This window comes from Phalacrocorax aristotelis, chromosome 2 (genome assembly GCF_949628215.1).
Source record: "Phalacrocorax aristotelis chromosome 2, bGulAri2.1, whole genome shotgun sequence".
In the NCBI taxonomy this organism is placed as follows: Eukaryota; Metazoa; Chordata; class Aves; order Suliformes; family Phalacrocoracidae; genus Phalacrocorax; species Phalacrocorax aristotelis.
The window spans coordinates 122038233-122061927 of NC_134277.1; the positions used below are offsets into that span (position 1 = coordinate 122038233).

At 40.1% G+C, this 23695-nt stretch overlaps 1 protein-coding gene across 4 annotated transcripts in view; it reads right to left on the reverse strand.

Moving 5' to 3' along the window:
- Positions 1-590: 590 nt before the first annotated feature.
- The window catches only part of PRKDC (protein kinase, DNA-activated, catalytic subunit), an 86133-nt gene continuing 63028 nt past the window's right edge, over positions 591-23695 (reverse strand). For 3 of the 4 annotated variants that reach the window (XM_075084983.1, XM_075084984.1, XM_075084986.1), the window contains 19 exons: positions 23152-23263; positions 21398-21587; positions 20082-20256; positions 19804-19994; positions 17911-18091; positions 17223-17383; positions 15493-15704; positions 14286-14373; positions 13454-13597; positions 9688-9892; positions 9064-9131; positions 8573-8793; positions 8170-8262; positions 6147-6236; positions 4804-4875; positions 4517-4718; positions 3882-4070; positions 3159-3298; positions 591-2147 (listed from right to left, as the gene is read on the reverse strand). In XM_075084983.1, the coding sequence (XP_074941084.1) occupies positions 1943-2147; positions 3159-3298; positions 3882-4070; positions 4517-4718; positions 4804-4875; positions 6147-6236; positions 8170-8262; positions 8573-8793; positions 9064-9131; positions 9688-9892; positions 13454-13597; positions 14286-14373; positions 15493-15704; positions 17223-17383; positions 17911-18091; positions 19804-19994; positions 20082-20256; positions 21398-21587; positions 23152-23263 (2939 nt within the window). In that variant the 3' untranslated portion in view covers positions 591-1942. Of the gene's footprint in view, positions 2148-3158; positions 3299-3881; positions 4071-4516; positions 4719-4803; positions 4876-6146; positions 6237-8169; positions 8263-8572; positions 8794-9063; positions 9132-9681; positions 9893-13453; positions 13598-14285; positions 14374-15492; positions 15705-17222; positions 17384-17910; positions 18092-19803; positions 19995-20081; positions 20257-21397; positions 21588-23151; positions 23264-23695 lie in introns of those variants that run through there. The other variant, XM_075084985.1, reaches the window with a different exon arrangement.

A 23695-nucleotide genomic window follows, 5' to 3' on the forward strand; every position in this document is an offset into this window, starting at 1 on the left:
GGTTCACCACAGTCCCCTTCCCCCGGAAGAGCCGGGCTGCGTTCCTGCTCCGGCCCCTTCCAAAAGGCCAAGGAAACCTTGGTTGGCGCTGGAGGGAGGTCTGCTGTGCACAAACATCTATTGTTGCTGAAGGTATCAAAAGCCGTAGGCTACGAGAAGAGCCTCGTTAAATTATAAACCTAAACTTTGTCCTCTGCAGTGCAGGTCAAAGTTCCTAGTAAATATCTGAGGTATGTGCCAAAAGTGCAATTAAACACCTCGTACAACCAGCCACTTCATTTCCAAATGTCCCCTCGCCTTTTCGTGTAGCTTTTTATTGTGCTTTAACTTCTTATACTTGTGGAGTGACACTGTGAAAGGCGAGCGCTTCACTTAACCACGCTTTAGTCATAACGCCGCCGTCTTTATTGATACCACAGATTAAAACAACATAATGCACCACGACATCTTACACAAGGTGATATAAAAATAGACTGTATCACACCCTCTTGTGAAAAAAACACTATCCATTAATTATCACCTGTATAAATGGGTAAATGTGGATGTTTTCTGTGATTAAAGTGCCCCGAATTAACTTTTGACATGAGGTATACATCTGAAAGTTTATTTATTTTTAAATAGATGTTTCCTTTACAAGAATACCACCAAACAGTAATTTTAATTAATAAAATCTGACAAAAAGATTCTAGATTTCTTGATCCGTAACACTGCTGACATATAGAATTGAGCATATTTAGTAACAAGGAAGGTAACAAACTGTAATTGTTGCTGGGAAGTATTTAAAACAAAAAAGGCCCCTCCCTATGCGTTAGGCCTCAGCAAGCAATCCTCCTCATCCTGAGTTTTTTGTGGAGTTGCATCCAGGAGGCAGATTCAGCTCTCCAGGTGAAAGCTCCGGTCTGAGACTGGTGCCAGCCGCAGCCATGGCCCTCAGGGAGACCGGGACTGCCCCATCGCCACGGGGGCAGGAGGGAAAGCGTGGTGTAGTCAGTGAAAGGGCAAAGACTTATTTTTATTACACCATTTATGATAATTAAAAGCCTCAATGGAAACTATCTCCTACAATGAACTGCGGGTAATAAAAACCATAATACTTTAGAGAAGTCCCCGTCTCTCCCTGTCGCCGCCTGCGCTGCACTTGCCGCCAAGGTTACCTGAAAACTGGCTGCCAGAGAGGCAGAGCCACATCTGGCACAGCTTCTGCACTTGGGCACAGGCTAACGCCGGAGCGCGGCAGCCGCTCCTGTCCTGCGCTGCAGTTACGGCGAAGAGCTTAACAGCAGTAGCTACTCCTGGCTTTGGCCAAAACAAGTTAAAGGCAACGTGAGGAGTACAGACTTCTAAAGGACAGAGATAACAGAGTATAACCTCTAATTGTTAAACAATCTGCTGGAACAAACTGGTACAGTCTCGTCATTGTGTTCTCATTATCCAGTAATAAAACAACTATGCAGATACTTTAGGTGTTATCTAGAGCTAGAAGCTGTTTTCTTATTATTTTGAACATGTGCTTCACTGTTTCTATTGATATGAAAACCTTCTAGTTTGAATTATAAATAACACATGTCTGCAGAATGGTTTACAGTTGATTGTCATCAAGGTCTCTGTAACAGACAAAAGCGCAGGCTTGCACTACCAGGATGCCTACAAGTTCACAGGGTACGAATTTGTGCCTTCCACTGAGTGATCTCAGTGCTCCGCATATCGTCTTTAAGCTCTGTAGCCTCTCCAGTTCTTTCTACATGGAGTTTCACACAGAGACAATAAAGCTGCTTTGTTGCAGAACCTCATATAAGAAAAAATGATTAACAAAAAAAAAATAAAAATCACTGTTTGAATACAGCTTTAACAAAAAATTTTTCTATATTAGAATTCTGATCTGGTTGCAGCTGTGTGTTAGGGGACGCTCCTCCTGGCCGCCTGGGCTTTAGAGAGCAGTCCTTCACATCCAGGGTTCCCATCCTTCCCAGACTCTGCCAAGAATATTGGGATCTGTTGCTTGATCGATCAGGCATCTCACTTGGGTCTCTTCTGAAAGTCCGTCCTCCGGCTCTTTGGCTCTGACATTATGATCAGCGTTACCACGAGCCACAGCTACAAAATAATTATAAGGAAGAGACTTCTCATGGCCCAGGCGCAGTTCATCACTAAAATTAAGAACAGAAAAATACACTCTTACTGAAAGAAACAAGCAGAAAATCTGAGATGGATTTTAAAATACGAAACAGTACTTAAACACTGTTCACACAGCTTTATTTTTCAAGATGCGGAGACTCTTCAACAGCTGTAGATGGCTCGGCCAGTGAAGACTGGTGATTTCAGGTGTCCTTTACTAGTGAATATTTACCACGAATATTTCAGTCTTGTCAAAGGTCTCTAACAGTTCACATCCAAGCTGTTATCTCCTTACCTGCCCTGCTGATTTCTGCCTGCAAGTATATTTTGCTGCCTTTTCCAGTTCAGCCTTGACCACAAAAGGGACTCCTCCCAAGTCCTGTGCTTTTCAGTAGTTGTACGGTTTTAAAACAGGCTTGCTTCCTTTGCCTTCTTTTATTTTTATTTTATTAATCCAAAATGTCTTTTTAAAAGAGGATGGAAGGGATTAATTGTACTTTAACTGAACTTTAAAGACATTCTGGCTTGAGCCAGACTTGACTAGACTGACATAAATAACGTAAGAATTCCATCAGATTTGAGTGCGACGTTTTTGGGAAGCAGCTTACCTCCGTGCCTCCCATACAGCTGGTTCAGGTTCCATTTCAAGCAACTGTCCAGCAGAAGCATATGGACTTAAATACTAACCCCCTAGCCTAAAAGCTGTGGAGATGAACATAAAGAACAGCAGTCTGAGGAGTGAGAAGTTTAGCAGGCTTACGGGGTGGGGACGTGTGTGTTGCCAGGAACAGTAAAACTGCTCAGGAGGCCTGAGCTGGAGCAAGAGCGCTCACAGGGAGATATCTGGTGTTTTGGCTGGCAGGGCGGTTCAGAGAGCTTGTATGCGGACCAAAACAATTCTGACAGGAAGCTTGTTGAATTTTTGCGCTCTCTGCCTCTTCTCTTTCCCTAGCTGCCATTGTATCTGAAGGGAGCAAAATCTGACACAGGAGACTGCCAAAGCTCTCAGTGGAGCAGTTTAAAGCAGAAGGAGAGCATCTTACCAAGTGATTATTGCTGGATTGGCACCTGTAAGCTTTCTTTTGACGTAGCTGACTTTTTGCAAAGGGTACCAGTTTACTTCAGATGTGTTTATTTCCTTAATCCACGTGCCTCCTTTTTTCAGCTGTCTTTGTTCGAAGTTCTAAAGAGAAAAAAAATTTGCTGTATCGTAAATCGTACACTTAAAAATAGCTTTAAGCAGCCACATCACAGCAAGTCAAGCCAGTAAGTTTTAACTGCAGACACAATGGAGGACAAAGTAGTAAGATGATATCTAGCCTGCCCGTGATTTAAAATTTAATTTACAACCGGAGTTACTGAAGCGCAACTAGTTTCAGGTTTTTTTCTCTGTAATTATTACCTTGATATATACAGTGCTGTTCTGTAAGTCCAAGGGGCTCAGTGCAAAAAGTTGAAAATATTTATGCTGCTGCCATAAGTGACATAATGTGATCAAGAGATACCCACATTTTGAGGATTACCATGCAGATAAAAACCAGTACGCTGATAACACAGACACGTGCTACTATTCTTTGTCCGTCAATATAGAATTCTGTCATTTTACATCCTTTAAGTTCAGTTTCTCTGAGAACTCAATAAGACATGGAAAGATAAAGGGAGCACTGAGAGCGAGCATCAAGAAATGCTTGCTTTTTGCTCAGTTTTATCCTTATTACAGTTTAAGAATTTTCACATGAAGAAGGAAAGAGGAAAAAAAATCCCACCTTCCAGTCCAAAGAAGGCTCTTTTACAAATACATCCATTGTGCTGATGAGGAGATCCGGAGCTGCACGATAAGCCCTTAGGGCATGCACCATCACGCTGTAAATGAGACCCCACTCTTTCACTGGCATCATCAGATTAACAAACTGGCGAGTCAGTCGAAAAGGCATCAACTCTGGCACACCCAAAAACTAGCCAAGGGGAAGGACAGTCAAAAGAAAACAAAAATTAAGGAACTTTGGAACAGAAGGATTAGAAATCAATATTTGTTTTTTCTTTTCAGGCTTTGAAACCCTCTTTGTCACTGAACTGAAAACAATGTGCAACTTGGTAGAACAGGACCGAGTTGTGACACTATTCATGACTCTAGTCATGAATATTTAGTGACAGTGGTTGGAAGCATGGCTGAACTATACAAAACACCACCGTATAGACTGTATGAAACTCTGTACCTCCCCCCCTGCCTAAGAGTATCTGGAAACTGAGATTTTATTATACTAGCTAGAAGTAACTTGTAAAGACTATTTCACATCAGAATGATGGCAAATGAGAAGCATCGAATTTATTACCGAGAATAAGTGTGTAATTGCACATATTAAATGCAAAAGCTGTAAAAAATTAATTAGAAAACAAATACCTGCGTAGCTGCGCCAAACGCATATCCAAAGTCTATTCCCACCATGCCACCTGTCTCCTTGTTAATCATGAAGTTGGACAGATGTCTGTCTCCGATACCAAGTATCCAGTGGCTGATGCACATCAGTGCATGAGAGCTCGCAAAATGGGACCGCAGAAACAGGAAGGCTTCAGGAGACGTACTCATTTTCACAAAGGCTCGCCTTAACAAAACAGAAGTCACTTGTTGCATACAGATAAAACAACAACATTAATTTCACAATGTACAGTCATTAACAGCGCACTTACCGCAGCAGGTCTTCTGGAACGCTGCTTTCCCTGCTTCTGAAAGACCTAACTGTTTCCTTACGGTTAGCATTTCTGCAAATTAATGAAAGAGTAACGTTAGCTATTGAAATAACAGCCCACTGGACATTACAAGCTAAGATGTGTACCTGACTGCATTAGCACACTTTGCTTACCCCAGTAAACAGTACAGCCAGACACACAGAGGGTTTGCCCAAGATGTTTTGTCTGGTATTAAAAATAGCCGCCCTTCTCTTTTTTCCCAAACAGTTTTTTCTGGGACTGATATTTCTTAATACAAAAGAGTATGTAGTTTTGCCTAGTTTTCCCCAAATTAAGCAGATGGGTTTAAGTTTTAATACAGCATCAGAATTGTGCTCTTTCTGGCTGGACAGTCTCCTCCAAAAAGAGAAACTAAGACCCAAACGAAATCTCTCAGCTGCTTGCAGAGGCTATACTGACATTAGAAAGTAGTGCAGCACAAGGGGAGGCAACAGAACTAAATAGTTGGTGCTGAGGACATCCATGCCATATGCACTTGGGGAAGGCAGGGCGAGTGAGTGCTCTGGTCTAGCCCACGTCTGGTCCTGCAAACTGAATGCTTGTGAGCAGCTGGAACGTGCTGGGTACTCTTCTTCCAGTCTAGTTTCGTCTGAAAGGAGCAGAATTGTGCACTTGGGGCCAGCTCTGCGATACAAGCCAATGTGAGGTGAGTGGGGGTGACTGGGAATTTACTTCAAAAGCGCATTCCAGATCTGAATAAAAGTACTGATGTAGACACACTGAGATAAACGAGCCAAAGTTTTCCCTTAAGAAAGAAGAAGCTTGCTTAAGCAGGTTATAGGCTGGTCAGAAGTGCTCCACTGGATATTTCCCTTCCCCCACTACAGTGCTAGATCCAGACAGGCGTGGAAATTCCTCTCAGAGGATGCTCAAGTCAGGACCCAAAGCATCAATATAAATACTCTTAAAACTCTCAGTAAATCACAGTGAGTTTCTCTGTCCAACTTCAGCAGGTGTTCTGGCTCTGAGGCAGCCTACCTAACTGCAAAATCAGGAATAAGACACCTAGGAAATAAAGCTGAAGAGGAGCATCTGCTTCTAGACACTTTCCTAAGGAAGCGAGCAAACTTCTGGAAGCATTCTTGTGCTCTGGTGGGATTTTGGCCATACTAAACTCATCCTGCAGAGCATCTCCAGTAAGACAAAGCAGTAAAACATGCAAAAATCATAACTAGCCAGCACATTATAACGCAGATCCTATTTTTTCCTGGAATTTCTACAACTGTGTATGTATGCACACTCTAGTTTCTACATTCTACCTACCGTTCTCTTTTAAAACCTACCTGTACATATTATGGTATCGAGAGGTGCCTTGTGCTTTCCCACCTGTCTTGGACAGCCACTCAGAGTAGGTAGCACGAGGTCCTTCCATGCTAGGGACAAAAGAAAGAAAGAAAAAAGGCCTCATGATTTCCCTCTATCATCTTACCACTCTTGAATACCTGCAGGCTGAGTCTGTGCTCTGTGACCCAGGAGATTTTTATGCACAGAAGGCATCAGGAAGCTACAGCCTACATTAACTTCAGCCCTTCTATGGAAATGAAGTTTAGGCCGTCAGTGCATGTGCTGATCCATCCATCTCTTTCCCCCAGCTCTGAATGTACTTCACTCATATTTGCCAGAAGATAAGACATCTAAGGTGTTAATTTGTCAACAGGTACTGTGAAAATCAGGTGTTGCCTTGAGAAGAAAGGCCTGAAATAATTTCTCCAGGGAGGGAAAGGTATTTTTCACACAGTCCATTTCAGAGGCACTATGTAGTCTACCACAGGACGTGCTGCCATTTGTCCATTCAAACAGGTAGGGAATGCAGGAAGGCAGCCCGCTACCTCCTCAGTGTGTATAGGAGGGGAGGAATGGGGACTTGGACTTAAGGTATTAATCCATAAGAAGCCAGGCCAGTCTTCATTAGCTGTACTGCTTATAGAATGATCTGATGTTTTTCTCTCCCATCTTCACTAAACACTAGACATTAAACTTCTGTTCCAGAGGCAGCAACCAAGGTGTTCCAGAAGGCACCTGCCTTCTCTTTTCCTTCCAAACCATGTTCTGTGATATAGAGATCCATTCCACTTAACAAGTATTTATCATTTACAGACTGCACAGCCCAACACTTTGGGATAAAGAGAACTATTTTAAAACTTCAGAAAGTTACTTCCCCCACCGCACCCAAAATATAGCCAGCAAGGATTTAATCAGAATTTTCCTTTGAGTGCTGTCATTCAACCATAGCTTAATATAAAGTGTTTTAATTGACTTGTTTGAAGAGCATATAGGAAAATACGTGAAGTCTACATAAAACAATAAAATAAAGCTTTTTAAAATCATCAACTCTTTTTAGAAAGACACTGATCTTCTACATTTAACGTATTAGAAATTTTCTCCCCTCACAAGGTTGTTCCATGTGAGTGCTCCTCCACCTTCCCAGCTGATGAACGGAGACCAACATAGTACTGCTGCTGTTCACAGAGGTGAACCAGACGGCAGCAATGCAGAAACTGTAGCAGTTCCTAAACTGCTTGCAAATCAAGTAACTGTAGAAATAATGACTCTTTGGAGTCCAACTTCCATGCTGGAGGTTCCTCCAACCTGCCCCATAAACAAGAGAACTAGTAAAAAAAAAAGAATGGTGACAACACCACTTTGACAAACCCAAACAGAGATAATGTACTAAGAACAACGTTGACAAATAAACCCATGTTTCTAAATTCCAGGATAGAAACAGGCTGAACTGCTAGAATTAAATCCATTTTACAAATATTGATCCCCCAACTGCAATCAAGAGAAAGCAAGCTAATTTATTCAAACCTAGCATTTGTATAAAGTCAGAGACAGCGTTCTTTTACAGTTGTGTTTTGTGCATCTGCTGCCAATTCCCCGTTACCGACACACTGCCGAACCCAGGTTTTGAACAGCTCTGTCTCTGCTCTGCTCTGTTCCCCTCCCCTCCGCTCCCCCCCTTGCTAACCTACGTCCATTTCCTGCCTGATCAAGTCAGGAGATCAAAATCCTTTGCTTGTAAAATCAATCTGCTGATAAGGAAATGGTGACAATAATGACGTCACGCATGATTATAAGCCTCTTGTTCAAACAAGCTGGGTGGAGGATATTTCAGTTACAGTGGTACTCATTAAACAAACAGTCGCTAATTACTAATTTGGGTCAGGAAGTACAAACTGCCTCCTTGCTTATAGCTGCTTTTATTTCATTCTTTTAAAAAATAAAAATGCTGCCATAAGACTGTCACTGTCAAAAAATCCATTAGTCGTGGTCCCTATTAGAGCAGACAGCTAAACCAAGCATCACCTGTTATAGTTGGCGTCTTCCTCTTTAGACATGCTGTTCTTAAGGAATTCTTTTAAAGTACAAGTATTTTCCAGCCACTTGATGAGTCCCAGTCTGGAACAAAAGAAGTCTGAGATGAGAACAAGTAGCTCAGAGTTGAACTTTAGAGGGACACCACAAATAGGAAGCAACACATTCTAGTGCCTGCTAAAAGAAGGTTGAAAGCTACCAATTAAAATATACTCTGAAAAGAAGTTTCCAGACAAAGTTCTTTCAATGTTGTTTAAAAGGAAAAGAAAAAAAAATTAAGCCAAGATACAAAACACTCTGACCCAGAATGGCACACAGAAATCTCGCTTTCTAATGTCCCAACAGTAATAGACGTTAACATGAGGATTTCTGTCCCTTCAAGATAAGTGCCTACCTTGTTGTCATGGGGATGACCTGGTATGTTTTTAACTGCATATTCCTTTGGCTACACATAGCATCTTGGGAAAGGATAATGTTCATTACATCGAACAGTTGCTCAATACGTTGGTCTTGCCGCAGGTCTTCACCACCTTTGACAAGAAAAGGATACTCCCGCTCATCACTGCCTCGGATTGTTATACGTTTTGGCTTCCTCAAGGATTCCATTACACTTATCTTGAAAAAGACAGGAAAAAGCAAAATATTTGTGACAGAAGACTTGGCCTTACAGAATCATCACCAAAATTAAGCACATCTGTCATTCCTAGATGGCATAATCAAGTTGCTCAATTACTACTACAAAAACAAATGCCTATTTGCAGACCTTCCTTTGTGTGCTGCAAGATGCGTACACAAGCAACAACCTCGCTATTGTCAAATTCTTCAGATGGAGCATGGACACAAATTTATACCACAGAGGATTTTGTCTCAAACTTATAAACATACCCGTTCATCAAATCCAGAGATTTTTGCGTGGTACTCAGGCAGTGGTTTCCCTTTTCCATCATACTGACCTGAAGTGGTAGTGGAAAAATTAAAAGAAGAAAAAAAAATTAAAATCAATCTATATAACTTTTGAAGTGTGTTTAAGAACAAAACACGAGTCCAAATATTTTGTCAAATTGGTAGAATGATAACTATGAAGAAAATATTTTTTTAAAATGCATAAAAAACCATCATACACATATGATTTTGGCTGTGAATTACTAATATTCTTTCCTTCTTAAGCTGTTAGAATTGCAGCTCGTAACAGTTTCAGAAGACGCATCCTTTTTGAACTAGATTTAAACATACGTTAGATTTATATATCAGATTTCCTGTAGTCAGGCCTTCAAAAAAATACTAAGTTCTTAGGTAAGAGATACAATTTTAGATACAATTTTAAGAATCTGGACTATACCTTAAGAACAGATTTAAGAGATGATGAATAAACAGAGTCATCTCAGGTGAAATCTACCTCTGTGTAAGGCCAGAAAGAACGGCCACATAGCCAATATAAGAAGTAGAGCTCAAGAGCCACAGCTTTTTTTCTAAAGGACAGGTCGCCATTGACACTAAAGGGGAACTTACCAGGAACTTCTAGTTCGTTCCTCAAGAACTCAGCTTTGAATTCACTCATCCACGGTGAACATTCTTTCAGGTTTCCAGGTTCTTTATGGTTTTTGTTCATTTCTGAGAGGAGAGAAGCTGCAATCGCATCAAAGTCACTAGCCTTCATATTCAACAGTTCTGAACCACCTTTTCCAAAATGATTATCGAAGTCCTTCCCAAACACCTGAGGTTCATTTATAAGAAAGGAATCCTGTTAACGCAGTGCTAGGAACTCCCCAAACAGTACCTTCCTATCTACACACACAGCTTCACCTTAGCTCCTAAAATAATTATCATCCTTCCACTCCAGTTCTTTTTTTCTGCATTATTTCTAGTCTGTCAGAACACTTTTACTGCCTGTTTCGTAGACCCACCAGCTGTCATCAACAGAAATACCTACATTACACCAAACCAGTGATATCAAAGATCTGTAGAATTAGATCATAAACCTTTTTGCCATATCAAAAACCCTGCCCATTAAACTTAATACATGTATCTCACCTGCTTACAAAAACTTAAGAACAGCTAGTGAAATATTGATATCAAATACAAATATTTACATTTGTACCTATTAAAACAAATACAAATTCCCTCATGAAGCTAAATACAGGATTATTATCAGAACATTTAATTGATGTCCCACTCTTTAGATGTCATCACACTTTCAAACTGCTGCAACAAAACCCCCAAAACCCAAAACCCCCTCAACTGTTCTATTTACAAATGGCAAAAAATAATACAGATGGATAAGCTATGTTAACTCTTTTTCTCCCCCCTTAGAACTTGAATGCTATGTACTTTATGGAAGGTCTGGGATTTTTGTTTGGTTTTGAGGTTTTTGTTTTGTTCCTTTTTTTTTTTTAAACTAGCAGCAACCATACTGCACAGCAAGCAAATAGCTAATTTTATATATACCTTTTTTGCTAACTAAAAGATAGTACATGTACATGTAATGCATGTCATGTATCTTTATGTATTAAAAGAATTTTTTTGCATGTTAGAAAATGCCAGTTTCAGTGTTTCATTTACCATCATATCCATTATTCATGATTTGCCTTGAGATAATTCAGACGTAAAATTTATATAACCATATTTTAAAAGTATTTTAAATATCTGATAAAGGAGAACTGCAAAGACATTTCATACTGATCTGTTTAATAAGCAAAGTAAGTATTATCTGCAAGTTGATAACTGAGTTGACTTATTTTGTTCATAATTCAAGGTTCTAGGGAAAAAATAGATGTTCCCTCTTGGACCTCACTGGTATTAACAGCTTGGAGAGATATGTAAGCTCACTTGTTTTTTCAATGCCGTATCATTTTTCTCCCAAGCTAAGGAGGACACAGCTATTTCACTGAAGTAAATGAAAATACAGAAAATATCCTTCTGAAGAAGAGACTGCTACAGGCAACATCTTTATCACTTTAAATCTATTTCCAGATGATCATCTGATTGCTTTCTCTGCTCTGTTCTTTGACTTCCTTTAAAATTCAAGGCAGCAAATATTTAATATTTATCAATATAAAATATTTAATAGCAAATATTTAATAGCCTTCCTTAAGACTGTATTTTAATTAACACAATCCATCAACAGTGTTTAATTTATGCATTATTGGAATTTCATGTTAACAATAAAAGCAAGATTTTTATTAAGTTACAATTGAAACTGTACATAAATGATAGACATGAAGATTACAGCCCTGAAGTTCTCCACGTATTAAAGCAATTTTATATGTCAGTCAAGAGATACAACTCTTTTTTTTTTTTCCAGCAAGGACACTAGAAACTACACAGTTATCCTCACAGCCCACTTTGTTTCTCCATTAATACTGCATCACGAAGGCAAAAAACTTCAGAGTCTATGCACCATCACCCTGACCCTTTTCTCCTGCAGCCGCAGCGTGTGAAAGGAATACTGCTCTCCCTCGTCCCTTCAGCAGAGGGGAACAACCCTGCTATCCCTCTTCCAGCACCTCCCTCACTCTTCTCTCCCTACTCTGTTAATTCAATAACAAAAATCCATCAGCATTACCTGCAGCATTGTCTAATACCACACATTTCAGCTTTTTAAAGAGCCATGGATTTTTTTGTTTAAGTGGGCCCAGCAACCAAACGCAGACTGCCTTTGCCCTCCTGCTAGGTCCCTTGCTGCGCCTGTACCCTGCATGGCTCAACCTACAGCTGCTCCTCTCCCTCCACCCCAACCCTGGCAGCGGCACATCCTGCAAATTTGTATTCCCATACTCTTTTAAGTTTAAAGTCATCATCATCAGAGACACAACTTATCTTGCAGCAACATATTCAAAAGGCTAGTATGCTCCTGAACTTCTAATTGCTCTTCTCTGCTGCTCTATCACCTCACCTCCTCCTGACCCCACCTTACTCAACCACACCTTACTCCCATCCTCCACCTTCCCTGCTCATGGGGAAGGAATCTCCCTAGAGATACTTGGATAAGGTTATCTAGTGCTAATGTGACATAAGAATGGCCGTACGGCAGAGACCTGGATCCACCTAGCCCACAGTACAAGCACACAGCTGGGCTTCTGTGGCAGTATCACTCTCCTGGCCTCCAGCAATTTGCCGCTCAGGGTTTTCTGGACCCACAAGTGTGCATTTGTATGTAAAAGCACTCAAAGCATTTTTCCCCTCCCCATGCTATTGTCTACTTGCTATTTGAACCGATGAAAGCATCCATAATACCCTGCAGGAGGAGTTCAGCACTTAAGTGCGTATTGAATGAGGAAACACTTCTCCCTGTTTGTTTTGAACCTGCCTTTTCCACATAATATTTACTCCACGCTTGGCACTCCTGATGTTGAGAGCCTTATTGTATCTGTCCTCGCTGTGCCTTTTCCAACTGGAGGAATGGTAAAGTTGTTCCTTGTACAGAGGTTACTCTGTACCTCCAATTATTCTTGCCACTCTGAACCTCCTCTGGTTTCATTATATCGATATTGAGAACTGCAGATGAGGATTACAGTGTTCAAGATGTAAGAGTCAGAGAAGGCTGCTAAGTCAACATCTAAATCCATGTTTTGTTCTCTATTCTTAATAATGACTAACAGCTGCTTTTCTTTCTTGACTGCTCTTGAGTATTCACAGCTGATGTTTTCACAGAACTATCACAAATCAAGATTTTGTTCCTCAATTGCAATAGTCAGCTCAAACCCAAAGACCTTTTATGTGGAAAGTAGGGGTTTTGTTTTGGGTTTGTGGTTTTTTTTTTTCCTACATGCATCGCTTCATTTTTCTACACTGACTTTCACTATTTCAGATCTCAGTCAGTTCTGTAAAGTCCTTTCTGTAATTCTTCTTAGTTGTAACTCTTCTGAATAACTTACCATAAATAATTTAGTATCAGCAGCAAATTTGAGTAGCATAATACAGCAAAACACTCTGAAGTGCTCATACATCCTTGGCAGCAGGGAAAAAAACAAGGCCAGATTCCTGTGCAGGTTCACGGATGGTCAGAGGCGCCCAGGCCCTCAGAACCTGGCACTGTGCAGGACACAGGAGGCAGAAGCCGAGTAAGAGGGAACATTTAGTCCTGCAGGGCAGTCAGAAGTGGAGGTTGAACTATAATAAGCCCATAGCTTCTAGCAAAGAAATCCCAGTCCTGTACTCCTGACTTGATCTCTTGTCTCATCAAGTCCTCCAGCACCTGTAAAAGCTGTGATCTGTTTCTCTTTTGACTTCCTGGTGCCTTTTAGAAAAGCCAACACTACACAGTCATCACACATACCTGAATAAACCTTTTCCTCAGCAATCCAAGGCCAGGAGCCTCTAAATTTCCCAAATTCTTGTACATCCCTTCATACATTTCCTTGAGCTTATTTTTATTCCTCTGAGCTTTTACCAACTCGTTTCTGACATCCTCAACCCAATCCTGCAAACAGAAGGAAACAGAAGAGCACTGAGAAAAAGTTTACTGACCCTTGCTCTTTGGTAATCTGTTCAGATTGCATCTGGGTTACTGTACTTACTAATAGTCAATTAATGTGTCTTTTGACAACCAAAAGGGCAATAAAAAAAGCTATGGAAATATTTCCCTTTCATTCTGTCTCTCGATAAAATATTTCTACTCAATAATATAATTATGCTTACTACCATAGTGTCTAGCGCAAACTAAGAAAGCCTCTACGGCGCCAGGAGTGGTATTTAACACAAGACAAGAATCCTTTGGGCAACAGGCTCAGAATGTGGACAAGGAAGCCCAACAGAGAACAGGAAAAGGGCATAAGAATACAAGTAGTAAGAAATTGTAGAGATGGCCACAAATGATAATTCTGTAACAGTTTCAGAACAATTAAGGAAGACTGACTATGAGGCAGGGCAGAGACCCTGAAGGAGAAAGCTGAAAAGGGCTAGCTAGCACAAGGAGGGAGGCCATCGGCAGCAAAAGCTGCTGACAGCACCCTGACATCATCACCAGTTGATTCTGGGTTGAACCGCTTCCGGAGGCTGTGGTGTCAACCGAACTGTGTCAGGCTCCACCCAGCACTCTTCTTCCTAAACAGTGGGTGAGGAATGAAGGGAAAGGAGGGGGCTGGGAGGGGATAAAAAAGATACACTACCTTAAAAAGCATTATGGGATTAGAGAGCTGTTCCAGGGAGCGAACAAAATCTTCAACTACTCCTCCTCTGTCCAACTTATGCTTGATCCTTTATAAGAAAAAAAAAAAGTGCATCACAACACAACAGGAACTACCATCACCACCTAGCCTGCAGATAAGCAATGCTCCAGATTGTCTGCTATATTAAAGAATCTGGCAAAATAACCTGGGGGTAGCTAGGAGGACTCCCTCAGAATTGTGGGCTGCATGACTGTCCTTGCTGTGCAGCTCCCAATTTTTTAAGTGTCCCACTATGAAAACAGGAGCTTGGTGCAGGAGTGGAAAGCATACTTGCAACAGAAACGGGCATTAACCAGACTTCATCTTATCACAACAGTTATTCAAGAGACAGTTTTTGAAGTGCAAGACTTTATCTTCTTATTTTAAGTGAAAAAAACCCCAAGACAAACAGCAAATGTATCAGAGGTTTGAAAAAAGCAAAAGGACACCTAAAATTGTATTAGTGCTTCTACAGCACTGTGTGATAAAAGTTGACTTTTGCCTGGGGATTAACTCAGATTTTACTGCATGGCAAAATGGGCAAGGGAGGGCTTGTGGAGGAAGGCGCATGCTGCACACTGAATAAACCGAGAAGACAACAAAGAGCTGTCATTCCCCAAAAGATAACATGCATCCGCTTCACTGGCCCTCTCTGAAGTCTGGTAGGAGTATCTATTCCATACAAATATCTCTGCTCTTGCCTGGTATTAAAGTGACTCTAAATGTCCAAGCTAGCTTCATCTTCATCTTTGATGGGTACTGACTCTCACTGCTGTGAAGTCTGCTACAGTAAAAGGCTAACTATGCACCTGATTTCCCTTCAGCCTCAGCAGAGCAGGAAAAGGAGAAACTTTCACTACCACAGAATTATCTGTAGAAAGGGCTTGCCTCTCTGTGGTCTTGTTTTTCTTTGAAAAAATTCTAGCTTCCCACAGCCTGGGGGCTATATGTACTCAACACTTCAGAAAGTATTCAGGCCACCAACCTGAGTATGTCTAATACTAAGAGAGCTCACGTATTGGTTTTCCCTGTGCCTTTAAATGAGAACACATGGGACTACTCTCTAATGCTTCTCATGTCCCCTAAAGAAAACAGTTTCATTAGGAAAAAAACCATCTCCACTCCTGAATAAAAACATACAAAAGAGCTACTCTGATTGCAAATTCACCTTTCTACAAACGCCTTATTCGTACAACCAGTTGCAGTATCTTTGAAACAGTAACTTTCACTGCTGATCATGAAAGGGTAGATGATTGCCTGGGGATAGGTATTTGCGATCTCTTCAACAGTATGTTGCACAGCTACTGCTTCATCCTTGTCAAGTAGTGCCATCATCTGGCTAATCCAACCAATGAACTGCCAACAGGGAACCGAAGGAAGCTGCAAAAACACAGACACTGCTTTCAGCTTTGGTCCTCCTTGAAAATACCAAACAGAGCAAATGCAAACAAAACTGCTCTGTGGCCCAGCCTAACAGACAGAAACACATGAAAAGGAAACAGATAATGCCAACTAGGTTACACAAAACATTCCCCAATAAAGCCAATTTCATTATTTTTATTATTACTACTACTACCACCACCACTACTAACTACTGCTGCTTAATAGGTTTTTCTTTACAAAGATTTGCAGTGTGCTGATCAAGAGGAAACTATACTCAAATTCTACCTGGACGCAATATAATAACTTTTGATCACCATATACAAATAACTCAAAAATTTGAAGGGACAGTTCAAACACCATTGGGTTGAAGTCTTTATTTGGGTAAGAAAAGCCAGGATGGAGAACACTGGAACTTGTACCACAGTTTTGTTCTTCCTTCAACTTTAAAGACTTGCTAGTAGATATTAATTTCAGTAGTGCATCCCCTGCCAATATACTTCATGCTTACCTCACTCCAAAAGCTGTATTACTTTTGAAAGGAGTGCTACAATGTATTTTCCTTTGATAGCAAGAGACCAGACTCCGACTCCTTTCTTCCTGTCTCATCCCTTCCTACCTTTCTAACGGAGTTTGAGATCAGATTGCCAGTATTTATCTCACAGAAGCAGAGGATGAAGAAACGCCTGGTGAAGTTCTTTTCTGGGTGAGGTTTGTTAAGTGGGTGAGGTTTGTTAACTGGACCAGGTGTTAGGTTCTGTTTGAACCATCAGAGTTTCACTGTGGCCACACCTTGTGCACCTCACCTACTTTTGCTACGTTCCCAGTTTCCTGGGGTAACTAAGCCATGTTTCTGTCTCTTTTGAGTTCTTCCTCTGACAGGGCCTGGCACTCTATGAGAACCAGCACAATGGGCTTGAAAGTGCGGGCAGGCCAAGGCAGGAACAGGTATGAGTCATGGAGGACCTCTCAGCTTATCTGTCCCATGACAGCAGGGAAGGCAGCGTGGCTCACAGTATCATGCTGTGGAACAGAATTGGAGGGACAGGTTGTGGAAGGGAGGAAGAAGCTGTAGTAAACTCTGAAGTGAAGCAGGACAGGGAGAGGTGGGAGAAGTGGAAAACGACCATGGAAAAGCTGCTGGCATCCTGCATACAGGAAACTCAGCCTACAGAAATAAGATACAAGCCTCACCCTAATCCTATGTGCCTTTATAAGCCCACTTAGATCGTTCAGAAGGAAGAAAAACTGCAATAACATTTCTCTCCAGCAGCTCTCAAACTAACATTTGGAACCAAATAATAATAAAGTTAAACTTTTAAGAAAAAAGTTTCTGTCCATATGAATTAGACTCAGCAAGTTAGAGAAAAGGCAAGGAACAATGATGGGATAAAATGTATCTGATTTACCTGCAGCAAAACTTACCAGTCTAACCTCTCTGTCCATCCAACCTCCACCCCCACCTTTTAAATTTGATTTATAGTGACATTTGCTGCCAGGAAAATGGAAGCAACTAACCTCTCGTTTCACTAGACCCAGTGTCTCTGCTGGATATCTTTCAATTATTTGCAGCAGTCTAGGAAATCTCAGCCTGGCTTCTCTGGAGTTCAGTTTTAAAGCTTTTATCATTTTCTCCACCACAATAGCTGGGAATAGCTGCAGATCTTCAGTGTTAATTTCTGCCAAGAGACATTAAACAAGAATTATCAGAAACACCATCAGTTGTTCCATGTCTTTGATCATCTGGAACATTCATCTTTAAAATTTGGTATTTCTTTTCCCCTCTGTATTTTGTATCTTTACTTTGTTCTCCTTCCCATCTGTTGAACTGCACACATCAGCAACACATATACTTGAGGACTGTAAGGATTAGCTTTATCAGGAAGCTGCATCGCTGCTGGTATCTTGCCTGCTTTAAACACAGCACTGCTGTGGTCTGGGAAGGAACACGGGAAGCATCTGCTGGACATGATATATATCTCACAAGTGAGAGGGAGACTATGAGTGATTCACTTAGTACCAATGCTAGCAGTAATAGTGGGGGGGTGGTGGTGGAAGGGAATATAAATAAATACTGTTGAACTGGAGGACAAACTGTTCCATTTAAATTCAAGCTGTCTTGCTCAGGGAGATCTCCTGGGTATCACAAAAGCTCATGCATCACAGATAAGTCCACTTTGCACCCTTAGGAGAAATCCTGACTAACCAAGCAAGCCTTCTTCTTCCTTATGCAGATGCTGGTCACAGAATCTGACCAAAGTCATATACGCATCAGTAACTCCCATGACATCTACATGTTCCATGGAGTGGGACTGCACCTCCTCTTCAGACTTCCTCACGGCACTGCTGAAACACTGAAAGGCCTTCTTGTTCAGACCTGCCAATACCTGAAATTCAACGATAAGAGAAAAGACGACAGGTTAGCAAGTAGTATTCAACAATTCTTTTTGAAACTGGAGCTTGGCTGCAAGTCTTGGGTAGGTAAAACTTTAACTGTCTTAGATGTTTCGAGCAGCTGATACAAAGGAAAAAAATTGGGATGTTATTTCTAGCAGTAATTTCAAGAATTTTAATTTCCACAATTTTAAATGAAGAAACAAAACCACCACACTTCTAACTTAAATTAGCCTCTGGAAATGTTATGTGGAATTTTTATAAATGCAAACCAGTTAATGTTACTAGAGTTTCCACAAACAATTAACAGAAAACACAATTAAAAATTGCTATTTTTTCCTATTAAGACAAATCTGTAGCATCTGCGTAACAGCTATACTTAGAATTTGTGTTAAAAAAAGCATGAATCAAACTATTTCAAATCTGATATCTTTTTCCTTATTACAAACATAGTCATATTGACCATACATTTCTAACGCAGCTCATGCAATGAAGGGTTTGAGAAGATCATTTACAATTGGATGTTTATAAATCAAGTACGTATATGCTTATATTGCTAACAAGCTTACCAACCTCAGATGTTGTAGCTATTGCAGTTATTACACAAAACACAAAATTGCTGCAGAACAAGTTGGAACATCTGAAAAATGCCGTAACTGAAATGAAATAGTTTGAATGTCATGTAGGTAGAGGAAAGCTACCAGGGTCAGAGCACTGCTTAAATAAGGCTAAACTTCTTGATCTTGTGGAAATATCTGGTATTCCAAGCTGACTCATCTGATGCAGAACAGCTTTTATGCTCATCTTTTCCTTAAGAAGAATGATCTTAATAATTAAGCTAATAAATGAAGCTTAAGCTTTTGCTCAAGCTTCTACACACCTGAAAATTTAAAATCTTTTTTGCAGGAATCTCTTTTCTATCCGCTTTTCTTTAACAACCATAAAGACACAAATTAGGAACATCTTTTTGCTGTTTATACTGAAATGATTCATATCTAAGGGTCTTCATGGTGACTTTAGGAATTAATAGAAAGAAGTCAGCAATGGTAATTCAAATTCTTACTCAATCAGTTTGACAGACAAGAGGTCAGTGCCACAGCATCTGGGACAACTGACAACATATGATTTCAGATGCAGCACAGTCTGTCACTGTATTCTTCAAATACGCACCTCACCAAAGATGACCTGTATACGCTCTGTCTTAAAAACCCCTTTCCTCTCTATCACTAAAATTAGTTACATAAAATAAGCGTATCAGTATAATTATCAGTATTATAAAATGAAATAAGGTAGTCTGACAGCGTGAAGAAACTCAGAAATGCCCAGCTGAAATAAAGGCATTCTTTGAGGATCATGTTCCCAAGCCTTGTCTTGCCACCGTGCATGCAGGTGCTATGACTATGTCTTTCCCCTCCACACAAAATGCAGAGAAACACAAGAATGCTCTCCCAGTTAAAAAGGGTATAGTGGTGCAGAACTCCAGGAGAGCTAAAACAGGACAAAACAGCAACTACAGCAGGTTGTTTTGTTTGTTTGTTTGTTTTTTGTTCTTACCCTAGGTGCGGTCCTAGACAAATCACTGCTAATAGCAGATGGGTTTCACATTCTCTGTATGTATCTATACCCATCACTAGCTATTGAAGTCAATACTGAAATATTGAATTAGAATACTGAAATACCTAAAAGCTTCTCCCCTCTCATTTACCTTTTCAGGACTCTCAAGACTTTCTCCTGATAGTACTGCTATTTTCCCAGCTTTTTCTTCCTCCATTTGCTCAAGACATCTTGGATCCTGACTAAAAGCGTTGGCCATGATGTGGTATGTAGTACCCAGAAGAAGAGACTGGTTTCGGAAGGTCGTTATGTTCTTGCTAAGATAGTCAGATTTGGTATCTTCTGTTGGAATTCAAAAACAAAGTTGGTAATTTGACAACAAAGCAGCTTTGTATAATAAACAATGTGAAGCAAAGAGAAGGCTGTTACCAAGCAGGGAGATGGTTTTTAACACCGAAAGTATGCGTTCAGGACAACTCTGGTTCTGGCTGCAACTGTGCGTAAAGCGGCAATAGGCATAATTCCATCTCACCAGCCAGTCTTCCCTTGTTTTGGCTTCTTTGCGTAGGTCTTTCAGAAGCTTCTTTGCAAGTGAGAAGCTGTTCTGTATTCAGATTAAGACAGAATGTTCAGACAATACATCTGAAGAGGAAATAAAACCTTTCTGCAACTAAATTAAGGGACAGGAGGATTTAGGTAACACAAGTAAAGCTATAATAAGATGAAGAGAGGTGCACTGTTTGTCAGGCCTTATATTCAAAAACAGATTTGTGCTAATGGAAAAATTTGAAAAGAAAAAGAGAAGAACAGAGGTTTGACAAACCGAGGAAATCAAAATAATTCTACCTGTATGACTAAACAGCATTAACTGTTCTGCAGTACAAACACATATGAGACATATAAATTGGTTTATAAATACCATTAAGCAAGTCTCTTATGTTTGCATTTTGATGAAAAGTTTTATATAAGTAATACTAAAGGAAACCTTATTTTTCTTTTACTCCTTTAAGAGTGCATAGTCTGCACAGCACTAATGTCATATTCAGTTATTACAGCGCTTAAAATAAACACTGTCACTGCAGATTTCTGCAGCATCTCAGAAGATGAGGGAGACCTCGACTTAAGTGTTATTTGCCTTGTCTCAAGCTTGATTCACCAAAGGCCCATCATTAAAAAGGTTATATTTCAGTCATTTTAGCAGTCAGATCCCAAACAAAATTTCTAAGTCACTTAGCTTTAGTTCTTTATAGAAGTTTTAACCTAACAGCATTAATGAAAACCGCAAAAAAACAAACGCAACATAAAATGTTTCATCATTGCTGACTGAAATAAATTATATTGATTCAATCTGAATTTGATTTGTTTTCTTGTAAAGACAAGATTATTTGTAAATGAGAAAGGATTATGCTTGTTTGCAAGAATCCCTTCCATTAAAGGCTGCAGCATTTCAGATACTTTATCTGCCCTTTAGAGTGTCAGAAACCATCTATGGATCAAAGGGGCCTTCAGGCACATTGCCAGTAATGACAAATTATCATCAAGTTTTTAATTAACACTTATCCATTTGTTTTCTGTCTCTGTGGAACTGACTTTCTTGACCTTTCAAAATGTCCTGGACAGCAAGGTTAAAGACAGACAAGGTCTACCCTGGCAAAAAGGTGCTCAAGACCACCTATGAGGCTTTTCCAGTTGTAGTTTCTACATATTTTCTCACAAAACAGGAAGCTATCAGGCAGTACAGTCACCTGTTTCCTGGCACTTTCCATCATCTTCATTTTCATGTTAAATTTGCAGCTTTTAATCATTGAGTAAATGTCTTCACCCTGTTGATCCACTTCCATTTGGTCACCATCATCATATTCTTCATCCACCTCCATACTATCATTGGCCTGATCACAGAGAAGTTTCTCCTGCAGTTTATCAAGAAAGAAACACCTGCACAATGACAACAGGAGTACAAATCACTCCGGTATGCATGCAATGGAATGAACATTCAGAAGTGTTGATCTGCCCGACAGTAAACAAAGCTAATAAAAAATGGCAAGCTCTAGCAGTCATCTTCAGCAAGGGCTAAACATAGTCCTCAGAGCCTGGAAAGTCACAACCAGGGATAGGTTGGCCCTGAGAGCCTTCTAGGATCTTGAATCAATGAGATTTAAGTATTAGAAAATGTCTGTATGAGTAGGATTTTTTGTTAGTTTGTAGCTATGATTTTAAAGGAACAACCTCGAAATTCACCGAGACATAACTTGCATTCCAACTAGACAGAAATGTGAACACAAAAGGAGTCTTGTTTGTAAGTGCCAGGCTGTATTTTACGTCAGCTTGCAACTCAAACATATATGAAACCAACACATATAAATGTTGAAATTTGTGTTGCAGAAAAGAACAGCGACCATACTCAACATTTGACAGGGAATTGCCATTAATCAATCCTAAATCTAAATCCTTTTCATTCTACAACTAGCCCTATCTAATTTAACACCCTCTCTCATTAAGTAGCCTGGTAGTCAATGCAGGGGAAAGCACTGCTGTATGGAGTAGGGCTTGGCGCTGAATAAAGGCACTTCCTTTGTCACTAATTTAAGATGAGATAAAGGTTTTTTAAAAGCACATAAAAATGTTCAAGATACTGACAGCCCTTCACGTCATAAATGTTTTGAGACTTTGTAGAGGACTAAGCCGTACTATGTATTCTGCCTCATATTAATTGCAGTAAGGTCTTCTGTAGCTACGCTTTCTTGACACCCAGAGATAATAAAATAAATTACAGACCACAGTGGGTATCAGTGGAGCTGCTGAAGTTGCCGTCCCCCAGGAAAGAAGAAAGAATCTAGATTTGCACGGGAAGAATGGACTGGGATGGAGACAGATTACATGGGGATGACAGAAAACTTTCAAAATCAAAAAAGCATTCCTGAAGGAGTCTCCAGAGACCCTTTGTTCTGCTGTGCAACTGTTGCTAGAAAGAAGTCTCTAATTACAGCACTGGTCATTAATTTTACAACAAAATTATGAAGCACTGATAGTGACAGGGCTGGGCTTATTTTGTATACTCCCTAACTTTGGAACCGCCTACAAATTAGGTAAGTATTTTTATTCATAATGGACTGGCCTTTTGGGTGGTGTTTTGTTGAGCTAAATGCAGCTGATCTACTCAATTACAGTCGGATACATTTAAGGGCTGCTGAAGTGGGCTAAATTGTACAGTGCATGCAGTCACTGATGCAAGAAAATGGCTAAACTAACAGTTATGTTTCTGTATCAAAATGCATTTTATTCCCTGTCCATTACTCAACCTCCTTTTGCTTCTCACTGCAAGTTAGTCACACAAAAACCAGTTCTACTGATAAAGCTATTACAATAGTTTAAAAAAAAAAAAAAAGTCATACACTGGATAAACAACCCCCCATATGAAAACAAGCAGCATTAAAAAAAGCACCTCTCAGAACTCCAACAGGCAGACAGAACTAAAGCTAACCCAAGAATGTGATTTTACCGATTTGTAATGATATCATCCCAGATGTTCATAGGATCCATTTTAGCATCTGGATATCTGCTTGTCCAAATTCTGAGAAGTCTCTTAAGGGAAATTTGTGAAGCTAAGTTACCTAGAAATCAATTAAGAATACTTAAAATGCATCTAAATCCAAACAGCGTGAAAAAGGCCTAAACCAAACATAGTCTAACATTCAAACCACAAAACTGCAATAAAACAACCCACTTGCATTTCTGGGGTTGCATTAAATACACTACTTGGTGATCATATTAGTTTTGTTTATTGCTGAAGCACAGGAGATTCAATAATGACATCCGTGGCAGCTGCCACTGGGATTCAGCACTGGGTAAGTACCTTTCCATACAGGAATATGCTGGAACACAGTGGAACTGTTAACTAAATTCAGTTTATGCAGATAAATTTGTATTTCATGCCTGCCTCAGTAGCTATGAATTATATACCGCATCCACCTTTTATCTCTGCTAACCACTATTTGCTACCAAAAGTGTCCCCAACTAAAATCTTAGCTTAAAACTATTACTTA